General features: G+C 35.3%; 1 protein-coding gene and 1 long non-coding RNA gene across 4 annotated transcripts in view; one reads left to right on the top strand and one right to left on the bottom strand.

Annotated features, from left to right (window-relative positions):
* The window catches only part of PTPRQ (protein tyrosine phosphatase receptor type Q), a 200,353-nt gene that overhangs the window by 65,453 nt on the left and 120,121 nt on the right, over positions 1 to 14,779 (top strand). The window contains exons 21-25 of the mRNA XM_035002069.1: positions 770 to 1,060; positions 1,317 to 1,592; positions 1,952 to 2,103; positions 6,831 to 6,972; positions 10,710 to 10,979. Coding sequence (XP_034857960.1) covers positions 770 to 1,060; positions 1,317 to 1,592; positions 1,952 to 2,103; positions 6,831 to 6,972; positions 10,710 to 10,979 — 1,131 coding nt within the window. The remainder of the gene's footprint in view (positions 1 to 769; positions 1,061 to 1,316; positions 1,593 to 1,951; positions 2,104 to 6,830; positions 6,973 to 10,709; positions 10,980 to 14,779) is intronic.
* LOC118008528 overlaps positions 1 to 14,779 on the bottom strand; it is a 150,915-nt gene that overhangs the window by 26,371 nt on the left and 109,765 nt on the right. For 2 of the 3 annotated variants that reach the window (XR_004678709.1, XR_004678707.1), the window contains exons 5-6: positions 13,850 to 14,035; positions 11,340 to 12,365 (exon numbers count right to left, since the gene is read on the bottom strand). This is a non-coding gene — a long non-coding RNA (uncharacterized LOC118008528). Of the gene's footprint in view, positions 1 to 11,339; positions 12,366 to 13,849; positions 14,036 to 14,779 lie in introns of those variants that run through there. The other variant, XR_004678708.1, reaches the window with a different exon arrangement.

The raw sequence follows: 14,779 nt of genomic DNA, 5'->3' as shown, positions 1-14,779 counted from the left end.
TTATTGAGAAATGGCATTGACCTAAACTTCTGCTGATAGTAAGATTCTGTGTTGTCTTAAGATTGTAAACTGGCAGACACAATAAGTAGGAGGAGTGAATGCTTTCCTTCTTAGAACAATCTTTTAAATCGTTTACACATTGAGCAACAGAATAAGATATGAAAAAATATGTGAAAATATGTGCTTTCAGAGTCTTTAGCAAAGTGTTTTAGTGCAGTATGTGGTCAATATCATTTCAGGCATTCTTTAAGTGCAGATCTGTCCCCATATTTTCACCAAACTATAAGTTTTATCAGTGACTATTATAGCACCATGAATAATAAACACTTACTGGGCACAGTTGCAGGTGAGAGGTCTTAGATGTGATATATGTATGCTAAAGATAATCTTTAGAAGACAGAAAATAAAAATATTGTTTAGACAATATACATTATCAAATATTTAAATATCTGAGTATATATACACAGTCATACATGTATAATACATGGATAATCTCCATGTTGTAGGGAAAGAAAAGACAAGAGAATATTATATAAAGCAATCTCACACATATTAAAGATGACAGGGTTTATATTTTGAATCATTTTTAATATAATTATTTTGAAATGATACTTTGTAATAGGTGGTATTACTACATCTGCATTTAAACAGTGTAAGAGCTGATGGTATAAAAGATGCCATTTCAACAATTACCCTCAGTTTGTGAATTTACTCAACTTTTATTTAGGGTGACTGATAATTTTTATATTTTGCACGTTACCTGCCATAGTACCTGAAGGGTTTGTTGGAAACCTAACTTACAAGTCCATTTCGTCAACTGCAATAAATGTAAGCTGGAGCCCGCCGTCTCAACCAAATGGTCTAGTCTTCTACTATGTTTCTCTGAGCTTACAGCAGACTCCTCATCATGTGAGACCACTTCTCGTTGCATATGAGAGAAACATGTATTTTGATAATCTGGAAAAATATACTGATTATATATTAAAAATCACTCCATCAACAGAAAAAGGATTCTCTGATACCTATACTGCCCAGCTACACATCAAAACTGAAGAAGATGGTAGGCTGGACCCTTTTATTGCCTATAAGCAGATTGTTGCTGTTCTCTTATTTATATTGCTTTTTGATAGAAAACATCATTCTTATATAGAATCTGTTTGTTCTCAAATAATTAGCCTTTCAATAAACATAACTCTATATTTTTTAAATTAAAATAATTATCTGCTAATAAAATTAAGTCCCATCATTATTAAAGCCTCTTCTTTTTAATGCTAATTCACTTTTGTTTCATTTAATATTCTTTTTTTCTTTTATAGTCCCAGAAACTTCACCAATAATCAACACTTTTAAAAACCTTTCCTCTACCTCAGTTCTCTTATCATGGGATCCCCCAGTAAAGCCAAATGGTGCAATAATAAGTTATGATTTAACTTTACAAGGACCAAATGAAAATTACTCTTTCGTTACTTCTGATAATTATCTAATATTGGAAGAGCTTTCGCCATTCACATTATATAGTTTTTTTGCCGCTGCAAGAACTATAAAAGGACTTGGTCCTTCCAGTACTCTTTTCTTTTACACAGATGAGTCAGGTAAGCCGGAATCCATACCTCTTCACTGTTGCAGCCTTGCTCTCTCTTTTTAAGGAACAGCGTGGAAATTGAAAGGATATTCAATTACCTATTTGTAACAGGCTCACAACTATTCATCTACTTTGCTGAACATTTTTTTTTTCTTAGCTCAAGCTTCAGAATGAAGTGCTTGTTTAAAACAACTTTGGAACTACTGAGTTCCAAGTATAAAAACGTAATTACTGATGCTATTTATTTCTGAAATTAAAATATCATCATTTTAGAAATCTTAACTAGTGTCTTCAGGAAGCTAGAGTCACAGTGATATTTTTATGCTAAAAGTGTTATGAATGTAAGTTTTATGATGTGTTTTCCTGCAGTGCCTTTAGCACCTCCTCAAAATTTGACCCTAATCAACTACACTTCAGACTTTGTATGGCTGAAATGGAACCCAAGTCCTGTTCCAGGCGGTATTGTTAAAGTATATAGTTTAAAAATTCATGAACATGAAACTGATGCTATATTTTATAAGGTAGGTTGATTATAACAGTATAAATTAATTTCAAAAATTCAAAAATTGAATTAAAATCTTTTGACATGCCGGGGAAAATGGACTGCTTTAAATTAAATAAGGACCATCTTTTTGAATAATCTTTTTTTCCTACGATTTGAGGATATTTGTGGAAAACACAGAAAACATTTGTCAGATTGGAAGGTGAATACTTTGTAGAGCAATTTACTTAGAATTTACAACTTCTAGATATTTATGAGTTAAGAAATAATTACATTATTTTGTTAATGCTGGAAAGTATGTAGTAAATTTTTTAGACTACTTAAAACCTGTTATTATATTAAATGCAATGTATTTCTATTTATTGTTAAGAGAGATACCAAGTGAATGTTTATAACCTTTCAGAAAAGTATTTATGCTGGACATCTGTTAATCTTCCCTGATAGAATATAATCCTACACTACTTGGTCTTTTAAGATATACAGTTATTCTTTTCCTTTCAGTGCTAATTTGTTTGCAACAGTAGATACCCTTTCCCTCCTCCATTTTTAGGTTCCAGAATCAATGAAAAATACCCAAAGAACTGATATAACAAATGATCTCAAGTATACATATATACTTGTATGATTTCTAGCATTTAATTGCCAAAAGAAATGTTATATGACTGGCATTTATTTAAGAAAGTGTTTTTATTTTTTTCCCTAAGGCAAATGAAGAACTGGAATGCTCTTATTTAGTTACAGTAAGAGTGAAAAAATTCTGCAGTAAACATTGTCCCCAATATTATATGTATTATAATTTATTGCTGATGGTAAATCATTTTTATGGCATATGTAGCTTACAAAGTAAATAGTAAATAGCAAAAGCAGTGGTTAAGGTTATGTCATAAGGAGCAATGACTTTCTTTCTGGAAATCAAGATACTACTTTAAAATCTGATTGGCTGAATAAAATTTGAATTATAGTACTCCATAAATGTGGAATCTGTTCCCCAGAAGTGTGAAATTCTATTAATAATGCTAATATGTTTAACATATTCCCATTTTTTGTTTGTTTTATCTGTGTGGGTCACTGGGAAATGTATATCAATGTATATCAAAAGTAAAAAGCAATCATTTTCTTACTGCAATCACATTTTGAGACTTAATGTGCTGCATTATAGCAGTTGCTTAATCTCTTCTGACTCAGTTTCTTCAAGTGCAAAATGGGAGCTATAAAGATGCATACATTAAAAAGTGAGGATTATAAAGGGAAAATCTATATCAAGCATTTAGAATAATCTTTAGCACATGTTAAATGTATTAGCTGTTGTTGTTATTTTAAAAAAGATTTAAAAAAATCCATCAAGCATTGTCATAACACTAAGCATGAAATGACAGTATACCTTTACCTGAATATGAGAAGTTATATTCTAAAATTTTTAAACATCTTGATTTTTCAGTAGAAATGCTACCATTAAAATTTCACTAGTAGCAAACATATAACCTTTATACTATGAATGTTAAATGTACCACTTTTAATTGAGGGAATAGTTTTTCTTTAAAATTTATTACTTTTATCCATTGGACATTCTTTCCTGCTTTGTCGAAGATTAGTTGACCATAGAGTTGTGGCTCCATTTCTGGGCACTCTATTCTGTTCCATTGATCTATGTCTCTGTTTTTGTGCCAGTACCATGCTGTCTTGATGATGACAGCTTTGTAATAGAGCTTGAAGTCCAGAATTGTGATGCCGCCAGCTTTGCTTTTCTTTTTCAACATTCCTCTGGCTACTCGGGGTCTTTTCTGGTTCCATACAAATTTTAGGATTATTTGTTCCATTTCTTTGAAAAAAGTGGATGGTATTTTGATGGGGATTGCATTGAATGTGTAGATTGCTCTAGGTAGCATTGACATCTTCACAATATTTGTTCTTCCAATCCATGAGCATGGAACATTTTTCCATTTCTTTGTGTCTTCCTCAATTTCCTTCATGAGTATTTTATAGCTTTCTGAGTACAGATTCTTTGCCTCTTTGGTTAGATTTATTCCTAGGTATCTTATGGTTTTGGGTGCAATTGTAAATGGGATCGACTCCTTAATTTCTCTTTCTTCTGTGTTGGTGGTGGTGTATAGGAATGCCACTGATTTCTGTGCATTGATTTTATATCCTGCCACTTTACTGAATTCCTGTATGAGTTCTAGCAGTTTTGGGGTGGAGTCTTTTGGGTTTTCCACATAAAGTATCATATCATCTGCAAAGAGTGAGAGTTTGACTTCTTCTTTGCTGATTTGGATGCTTTTTATTTCTTTTTGTTGTCTGATGGGAGGGATGGGGTGACTGGGTGATAGACATTGGGGAGGGTATGTGCTATGGTGAGTGCTGTGAATTGTGTAAGACTGATGAATCACAGACCTGTATCTCTGAAACAAATAAAACATTATATGTTAAAAAAAAAAAAAGATAGTAGGAAGGGAAAAATGAAGGGGAAATTGGAGGGGGAGACGAACCATGAAAGACTATGGACTTGAGAAACAAACTGAGGGTTCTAGAGGGGAGGGGGTGGGGGGATGGGCTAGCCTGGTGATGAGTATTAAAGAGGGCACGTATTGAGTGGAGCACTGGGTGTTATACGCAAACAATGAATCATGGAACACTACATCAAAAACTAATGATGTGTAGTGTATGGTGATTAACATAATAAAATTAAATTTTAAAAAATTTACTACTTTTAGTTACTCCTTTTTACATCCATTTTCTCTTCTGTCAATTTTCATAGTCTTCTTTTTTAAAAGATATTTATTTATTTTAGAGAGAGAGCATGTGCGTGAGAATGGGGAGGACAGAAGGAGAGGGAAAGAAGCAGACTCCCCGCTGAGGTTGGAGCCCGAGGCAGGGCTCAATTTCAGGACCCTGAGATCATGATCTGAGCAAAAACCGAGTTGGGCACTTAATCCGCTAAGCCACGCAGGCACCCCTTCATAGTCTATTTTAAGTTCCTTTACATGTACTTCATGCCACCTTATTTCCTTTCCAAGTGTATCGTCCTATTTCCCTTTCTGTGTCTTCTTCTACCGCTGTCTTTTTTTTTTTTTTTTTAAAGATTTTATTTATTTATTTTGACAGACAGAGCGCACAAGTAGGCAGAGAGGCAGGCAGAGGGAGAGGGAGAAACAGACTCTCCACTGAGCAGGGAGCCTGACGTGGGGCTTGATCCCAGGACCCTGGGATCATGACCTGAGCCAAAGGCAGCCGCTTAACCGACTGAGCCACCCAGGTGCCCCTTCTTCTACTTCTGTCTTATCAGTTTCTATTTCTTTTCCTTTTTATCCTTTCAAATAATATATGGGTATGTGGAGGCAGAATAATTCCAGAACCACCCACAAATATTCCTACCATTGCAGTCAATCCAGTGTGGTCCACATGGAGACCATTTAGATCCTGGTCTACTGGTAACTTGGCTCACTCATATATATGGAAAGAAATTGTTTATTCATTAAAAAGTTCTGTTAAAATGTTTGGAAATATTCCTCACTCATGTCTCCCTCTTACAACTTACTCTTAGGTAAATATGGTCACTATCCAGTAAGCTGCTCATGTTTTTTATTATAATCTCGGGTTCAGTCACTTCTCTGGATACAAGCCCTTCCTAATCCAAGTCAAAATTTACCTAGTTATGTTTAATTTCTCCTCAGTAAATATTTGTTGATAGATTTCTTTGTTTAATATAAAAATTCCTTAATCACAGGAACCATGTATTTATTTATGTGTATCTTTATAATCTCCTGGTTATCTAACAGTATGCTTTATAAATAGTAAGTGTGAAAGAATGGAAGGCAATAGTGTAACAGAATGAGTCCCTAAAGTATATGAATGACTTGGAATATTAATTTAAAATATAATTTAATTTAAAATGTGATTAAACTGTAACTCCCTGCGAGTTAGTATTCTTACTAAATTTCTGTTACTGAAATGTTTAATAAATAAGTCGAAGTGGTGTATATTTTGGGTCAGATAAAATACAGTATTTTTAAAATTATACCATCATAGGAGATTGTCTTCTCTTTCCATATGGATAACAGATTAGTCTTAACTGATCTCTCAGTTTTGGCAATTATCTTTGAATGAAGACTTTATACTTAATGGTAAATTTTTCTATGTGAACACATATCCTTCCTTGAGCAGTTGTGATAACTGTTTTCCTTTTTTCATTTTCCTAAGAGATTGGGTAAAATTTAGGAGTTGTCTGAGAAAACTCATATTTTAAGCTTCATGAGAGCAGAGATTTTGTTTTATTAACTGTTGTATTCCCAGTGCCTAGCAAGAAGTAGCTGACGAATAAATTGATTTACCTAGTATTACTGGGTTTTAAAAAATGACTCTAGATGAATTCAAGAATAATCTAACATTGTCAACCACCCATAAGTTTAAGTTGGGGACTTTCAGTTTTGCAAATTTAAAGGAAGTAATCAGTATATTAATCCAAGCAAGTGTTAGGGAGACAAAATGAAAACGAAATACTCTAACATTAAAAAAAAATTAAAAACATGGCCAGTATGAGATTTTTCAGGGCTGAGAGGGTGCCCAGTTCATCCTATATCATCATATGATCACACCCGGTGGCACAAAAAAATGTTTAATATTTGTTTTAACTGAAAATACCCATGCTTATTAAACATAGACAGCATAACTTTAATGTAATAAAATATTTCTCCCAGTTACAAATTTTTGGTGATGCATCATGACAAAGAATTTTTTCCTGCTTTTCAGAATATTTCAGGTGTTCAAACTGAAGCCCAACTTTTTGGACTGGAACCAGTCAGCACCTATTCTGTCAGCCTATCTGCCTTTACAAAAGTCGGAAATGGCAATCAGTTTAGTAATGTAGTAAAATTCACAACTCAAGAATCAGGTGAGACACAGTTTTTTCATCCTAAAATGTTTCACTTTGTATTTAACACTTTTCCTTTCCTTTTGGTTTATGTGATAAAGTATCATCATTTAATAGTGCATTCAAAGGGAAGTTGAATTTCAGGCCTTTAACAGTAGGCTGGGTCTTGTGTGCAAATATATATATACTTACACGTGGTTTTTCCTTTTGAACTGAGGAAATTGAAATCAAGGAATCGTTTAGGAATAAAGTAGGTTTCTAGGTATCTGTAAAAACTACTTAATTCTTTTTTTATATAAAGTTTTTATTTAAATTCCAGTTAGTTAACATACAAGGTAATATTAGTTTTAGGTATACAATAGTGATTCAATACTTCCATATAACCCCAGGTACTCATCACAAGTGCCCCCCTTAATCCCCATCACCTATCTCACCCAACCCCACTCACCTCCCCTCTAGTGACCAACAGTTCTCTATAGTTAAGAGTCTATTTCTTGGTTTGCCTCTCTCCCCCTTTTTTATTTCCCTTTGCTCGTTTGTTTTGTTTCTTAAATTCTTAGCATCAACTGAGACAGCTGGGATTGGGGGGAGGGAAGAGAAACCAATCAGTAGCCACTTTTAACAGGTTGGTTTATATTTACATGAAGCGATACCGATGGTTTTTTAAAGAAGATATATTGTGACACGTGAAGACCACTGGTCATTATGTAAACTTCTACTTTCCGTAGTCTATTTGTAACATGTGGAGGGGATTATGAAGACTATGAAATACCACTGGTCTAATTACACAGCTTACCTACATGTCATATCCATGCCAAAGCTGACCTTTGCTTGTGTACTGGATAGTTTTCATTTATGATCTATTTCATGGGTGACTTAGAAATGCACTTTTCCTTCTCTCAACTGGACCATATGTTTAAAGGCACCTCGTCCTCACTTTTTTCATCAATGATTATTGAGTGAGCACAAGATATTGCTCTAGTTATTTTTTCTCTGTACCTTTAGATGCACTTCCTCTTGTTTTAGTGAACCTCTAAATTGAAACTGGGGAGCACTCACTGATAAATTAGTCATTTTTGCATTAATTTATGAATATCTGAAACTTTAGACAGGCTAAGACAATATTTATCGTGGATAAAAGTACATGCTTTGAAGTCAGTGTCTGGATTTGAATATAAGCTTACTAGCTGTATAACCTTGCAAAGGCCCATGAGTCCTCTGAGCCTCTATGTTCCTAACTGAAAAGAAACACATATTAGCAGTAGCCGCCTATAACGTTGTGGTGCAAAATATTTTAAAAGATCCACATAAAGTTCTTATTAGAGTGTTGGACACACACTTAGTGGTCAAAAAAAATACTACTGTTGCCCCATTCTCGTATTACAGATGAAAAAAACCACGATTCAGGCAGTTTAGATAAAAAGGTCTGAAAAAGTTAGTGAAGAAACTGAATTAGAACATTAGTTTCTGACCTCTAGTGAAGGGTAGACATGACTGTAGGAAATGGTTATATTATAAATGATAATTTACATATTATATACAAATGCCAAACCTATAAAGAAGAAAAACACTTTAACAATTTATACATGTATCAGTTTAGTAAAAAATCAAGGCTAACCTTGTAGACAATAACACAGTAAATACTTTTATCAATAAAATAAAATTGCATAAAATTCTATGCCTTGATTGGTTAAATAAAAGAAATTTTCAACTTCAAGTGTTAAATATCGCTGGTTAATTATTTTTTGATTTACAGGGTCAGTGAAATAGATATTCACAAAATCTGGGTTTATAAATTAAACTTAAGCAAAGTATCAACTGTCTCTTAATTTACTTTATAAAAATATTATATATTTTTGAAAATAAGGAAGCAAATAATTAATAATATTTAATTGCCAGAACCCTGGATCTGCTGAGAAATTGTCTTTTCTTTTTTTTAAAATTTTTTTCTTAAGATTTTATTTATTTGCGAGAGAGACAATGAGAGACAGAGAACATGAGAGGGAGGAGGGTCAGAGGGAGAAGCAGACTCCCTGCTGAGCAGGGAGCCCGATGCGGGACTCGATCCCGGGACTCCAGGATCATGACCTGAGCCGAAGGCAGTCGCTTAACCAACTGAGCCACCCAGGCGCCCCGAGAAATTGTCTTTTCTTTCATTTTAAATGCCACACATCCTTTAGTTCTGATGTCTTTATCTTAAAAAGGAAGAAGGATTTGTAAAGATAAATTTAGGTCAGAGGAGAAAACTCAAAGATAATACTTGAGTATTCTTTCAATAACTATGTTTTGCATAATGACAGCAAGTTGTTTATACTTCTTTATACTCCACAAATTCTTTGTATACTCCACTACTTCTTTATAATCCACAAAATGATGATAGGCGAATTTTCCTTCTAGCATCCTCTTTTTACTATAATAAGAAAAGCTATGCTAATATTAGGGGGCATTACATAATTGGACATTTCCATGGGAAGTAGCCAGTCTCTCTAATCTGCAGTCATTTTGATGGATTGGGATACTGCTCTTCAACCAGGTCCACAAGATATAGTGGGCCTCTGAGAAATTGGGTTACTTCCAAGTAAATTCATAGAAGTTCTAGAAAAAAACTGGGACTGAATTAAAAACTGGGACTGATTTAAATCTTCCCTCCAATGACTTTTTAAAAGATACTGAGGGATCAGGTCTTCACAATTCTTCCGAAGAAGCCTACCAATTGTAAAAACAAAATCCCTAAATTGATTGCATGTTTCCTAGTACTGTTGTTGCAGGAATTCTCTGCCTTTAGTGCCCTGGGTTCTTGGTCACACTGCTTTGAAGAATGAAAAGGTAGACCAGACAAAGAGTGGTGAGCCCCAAAGCAAAGTTTATTGAACAAGAGTATAAAGCTCCCAGAGAGGGAGGGGACCTGAGAGGGTTGCCCTTGGAGTTTCTAAGTTTAAGGGTTTTTATGAGCTCTTTTGCAGAACTATCTTCAGCAATCAGGGTGTGCTGAGTCGTGCCAACCAGGGCTTTGATCATGTATCTGTCTACATATTAGGTTAATGTCCACGTGCTGATGGTCTGTTTTGGTGGGACATCTGGGGGCTTATGTCTTAACTGCCCCTTGCTCATGATATTGACATATGCTTTGTGGTTAATTGTCTTATTTTAGGACATTTTGCAGAAGTCATTTCTGCAAAGGCTGCAAAGCAGAATGTCAGTGTGGTCCTGTCTAAGCTGCAAAACCAGATGTTAGTGCTGTTTTATTTTAGCTGTCCTGACTCCATATTTTCTCATTGGGGACCATCACCCTGACTACCTAACTGTCCAACTATCTCCTAACAATGTTAGGCCCAGATGTGTCAATCATGGAGGTACCTACATCTATGTTTTCCATAAAAATATTCCATAAAAAAAGTATTACTAAGACTATTCCTTTCCGGTTAAGAGATAAAGAGGGCAGGCTTCAACCACTGCCTGAGCTTGAGGCTTTACAGTTAGTTGCTTCTCAGGATTTGAGGATGATTGCTGCTTGGGCCTAGGAAAATATTCAGTGATTGGCTCACTATTGTAAGGATTAACATAATAGCATAGAAAATGAGCCAACTGCCATTTCATTCAGTCTATGTTAAGAACTTATTGAGCACACATTGCAAGTTTGATATGTTAAATTTTTATTTGGTCTCAACTCCTAAACATGATTTTATAGCAATCAGGTAATGAAATCATTTACTACATGTGTATAAATTTTAACTTTGGGCATTTGTTTATCTTTTAAGTTCCAGATGCCGTACAGAATATACGGTGTATGGCAACTAGCTGGCAGTCAGCTTTAGTGAAGTGGGATCCACCCAAAAAGGCAAATGGAATAATTATTCATTATGTGATAACAGCTGAAAGGAATTCTACAAGAGTCTCTCCCCAAGATCATATGTATACTTTCATGAAACTTCTTGCCAATACCTCATATGTCTTTAAAATAAGAGCTTCAACCTCAGCTGGTGAAGGTGATGAAAAAACATGCAACGTCAGCACACTACCTGAAGCAGGTAACTACTGTGAAACATGTAACTAATCTGAAACAGGTAATTTACCTGAAAGAGGTACCTAACACCCAAAACAAGTAACCGTCTGTGGCCGATGTCATACATTGGTCAACACCAGTTGTAATCTTTTTCTTTTCTTTCAAGTTTTTATTTAAATTCCAGTTAACAATGTAATATTAGTTTCAGATGTAGGATTTAGTGATTCTTCATTTACATACAACACCCAGTGCTCATCACAAGTGCCCTCCTAAATCCCCATCACTCATCTAGCCCATCCCCCAGCCACCTCCCTTCCAGCAACCCTCAGTTTGTTCTCTATAATTAAGAGTCTGTTTCCTGCTTTGCCTCTCTTTCTCTTTTTTTTCTCCTCTGTTCATCTGTTTTGTTTCTTAAGTTTCACATATGAGTGAATTCATATGGTAATTGTCTTTATAGCACATTTATCTGAAGATATGAAAGAAATATTTAAAAATGTAACACATACATTTTTATGACATGTGTTACCTGAGTACTAGCTGTGTAGTACACTGACCCCTCTCCACGACATTAGGAGATTAAAAGGAGGAAAGGAGAGAGCAAATCTGTACTACTGTGTTTCCACAAATATTTCTTATTATCCAAACTCTGAGCTTATCAAATTATGCTTTCTCATAAATTAAAATATGGAGTGAACATGTAAACATTTTGATATTTATCTCTTTTTTACTTAATTGATTTTATGGAATTTTATGGATGCTTCCCTGAATTCCATAGCTGGCAGAGTCAAACTCTCTTTCATCTATTTGTTTTCCTATATACTAGCCCTAATCTTTATATTATTTGAATAAAAACATCCGGTTCACTAAGCTCTAGTCCACGAAGAAGAAAACTCTTGCCCTCCCTAACACTGGTCTGACCTACGTCATAATCTCCTTCATCCTTCCTTCTCCAGTATTGTACCTGCTCATATAAATGTAAGTCTGATTCCTTCCTGATGATGCTACTTCTCTGGAAGTCCTAATAGGGACTGTGGGTAATGGCATAATTGTTTACTTCTGGCACATCCAGATCTGTTATCTTGGTAGCATCTTTTAATTCCTTCTGCCTTTTGAAATCAGCATCACCCAATTTTACTCCACTTCTCTATCCTTGAGGTGGTAAACCACAGAACTTTGAGACATGGTGTACCTTTTCCCTGGTTTCCTCGGCATCCTTTCCTTCTCATTCTTTCAGTGCAACACTTCTTCATACTTCAGTGTTCTCCCTGTTCAGCTGGAATTGATGCTTTTCAGCAACACCTGCCTCTTACTCCTTACATCTCAAACCAGGCCATTGTGACTCAACTTCCAGGGGTTTCCCAACTCTGAGAGAATTCCATTGTTTTCACCAGATGCTGGCTGAAGACTAGTGCTATAAAAAAAACAGAAATTATTTACCTGTTTCAGCTATAAATTCACCTTTTCTAACTCTCCTACCTGCTCCATAATCTTCTATACATCCTTTGTTTACACTCTTTCAATTTTCCATAGCAGAATTCTGCTCTCATTTTGAACATAATATACCCACACTATCATCTATATTTGATGTGATTATTCATTTTACTACATCAGTGATACTGACTTGACCTCCTTCAAAATTTGCCCATATCTTTATTTATGCTCTCAAGATAGCCTCTCAGGGGTGCCATTGCTTTCCTCTTTTCAGGAATCTGTTTATTTTTGTTTCAATATATCTCCTCTAGAACATCACTCCATCAATTCGATCTACTTTCTCCTGCATTTTATCCTCTCTCTCTCTCTCTCTCTCTCTCTCACACACACACACACACAAATACACACACATAAATTATTAGAAAATTTCAGCTAAGGAACTGGTTGGCGTACCAACCCTAAACTTCTTCACATGGAATTTATGCTACATGAATTCTTCTCTTCCCTACTTTTCTATGCCTGTACTTTATAATCATTTGGACACCAAGCCTCATATTTATATGTGATTCTTGCTCCCATCTCTCCTACATAAAATCAGATCTTATTAATTCAGTCTCTGCCATGGTTCTGCAATCTGCTCCTTCTTCAACTTGACTGCCCCATTTTGCATCAGATTCTCGTTGCTTCCTGTAATAATACCTCAAGTAGCCTTACCACACACCCTCATCCAGCCTGCCCATCAGTCTTTTCTTCCTACCTACTTACTTTGATTGAATTGTCTCTAATACACAATTTAGAGCATTTATGTGCTGGCAGTTGAAGTTTATTATCTGAGGGTAAACGTTAGACATAGATTTGGGTATTTGAAGCAAAGAGATCAGAATGAAAGGTAAAAGGTGTAGGAGATGACCCGGGATACTCCAAATGTTTTACTTATTCTTGTTGTCTAGAAAATGCATCCCCGAATTTATCACCAATTAGAATCTGACTTCTGTCTAGCTTTTCATTCTTATGTCCCTCCACTGCGTTTCCTCATCTAGCTGATGCCTCTAGCCAAACTTCATTTTTTCAGCACATTAGACTTCATGTATTCAATTCAAAGAACATTTATTAAACTCTTGCTACTTGCTATGGGGCTAATAATTGATTAGACTCACTCTTTTTAAACGTACCCTACACTTTCTCATGATCAAATTGCTTTGCTTCCTGTAGCTATATTGTCCTTTTCCTTTTTTATGTCATACAAAATTCATTCTTAAAAGCCCAGTTTAAGTGTGTGTGTGTGTGTATGTGGGTGTGTGTTTTAAATTCTTCAATGACATGCCAAACTTTAAAGCCACAGACTTCACTCTAGATTTGCTGAATCACAGCCTCAAGAGGTGATGCCCAAGAATCTGTACTTTTAAGCATCTCTCTAGGTGATCTGATGCTCTGTAAATTTGAGGAAATACTGGAGTAGATTACCCATGAACTTTGATGGTTGGTAATATGTAGCAGTGAGGACAGGCAGTGTCAGAGACGTCCAGAAAGGAGTAATAGGTATTTCCCTAGTAAATGGGCAGCAGAAGGAAATATGTTCAAATCCTGGCCGATGGTCTAGCATCAGGTACAATAGTCTTGATCATTGTACAGGAGCTGAGCCTCAGAGAACTGGAAAAAAAAATAGGACAATAATTCTGAGATAAATGAGAGGTTCAAGACTGAAAATGAGGCAGAAGACTCATTACTAAGTCCATTGGTACTCAAGGTGAGTGCTTCATCACAGGAACAAAGCAGAAGTTCAGTTAGTAGGACTGAGACACATAATCAAAATAGTAATATGCATTTGATACAGAGACACCTGAATGTAAGGTACAGGTCTTTGTAAAAAATAAAAAAAATAAGTATTTGAATTTGATCTTAACTCAGGGTTAAAAGACTACATGACTGAAAGTTGAAGGGACTCTAAATCGATGAATTAGGCAGATATGGTACTGTGTGTTATGTACTCAATACTGAAGAAAAATGCTTTTTGAAGTTGAGACTTCTAATCCCTGCATCAGAATGTATATCCCTGAGGCCCTACTCTAGACCTATGGAATCAGAATTTGGAAAGTAAGACTCACAACAAGTCTGCATTTATTTATTTATTTAAAAATATATTTTTTATTATGTTATGTTAGTCACCATACAGTCATCATTAGTTTTTGATGTAGTGTTCTATGATTCATTGTTTGCATATAACACCCACTGCTCCATGCATGGTGCTCCATGCATATGTGCCCTCCCTAATACCTATCACCGAGCTAAACCATCCCCTCACCCCTTTCCCCTCTAAAATGCTCAGTTTATTTCCAGGAGTCCATAGTCTCTCATGGTTCATCTCCCCCCTCTGGTTTCCTCCCCTTCATTTTT

This window comes from Mirounga leonina, unplaced genomic scaffold, assembly GCF_011800145.1.
Source record: "Mirounga leonina isolate KUSES-001 unplaced genomic scaffold, KU_Mleo_1.0 Mir_126, whole genome shotgun sequence".
Taxonomy (NCBI): Eukaryota; Metazoa; Chordata; class Mammalia; order Carnivora; family Phocidae; genus Mirounga; species Mirounga leonina.
Note: the sequence above shows the minus strand (reverse complement) of the source record. Positions and strands in the feature narration are given on the sequence as shown.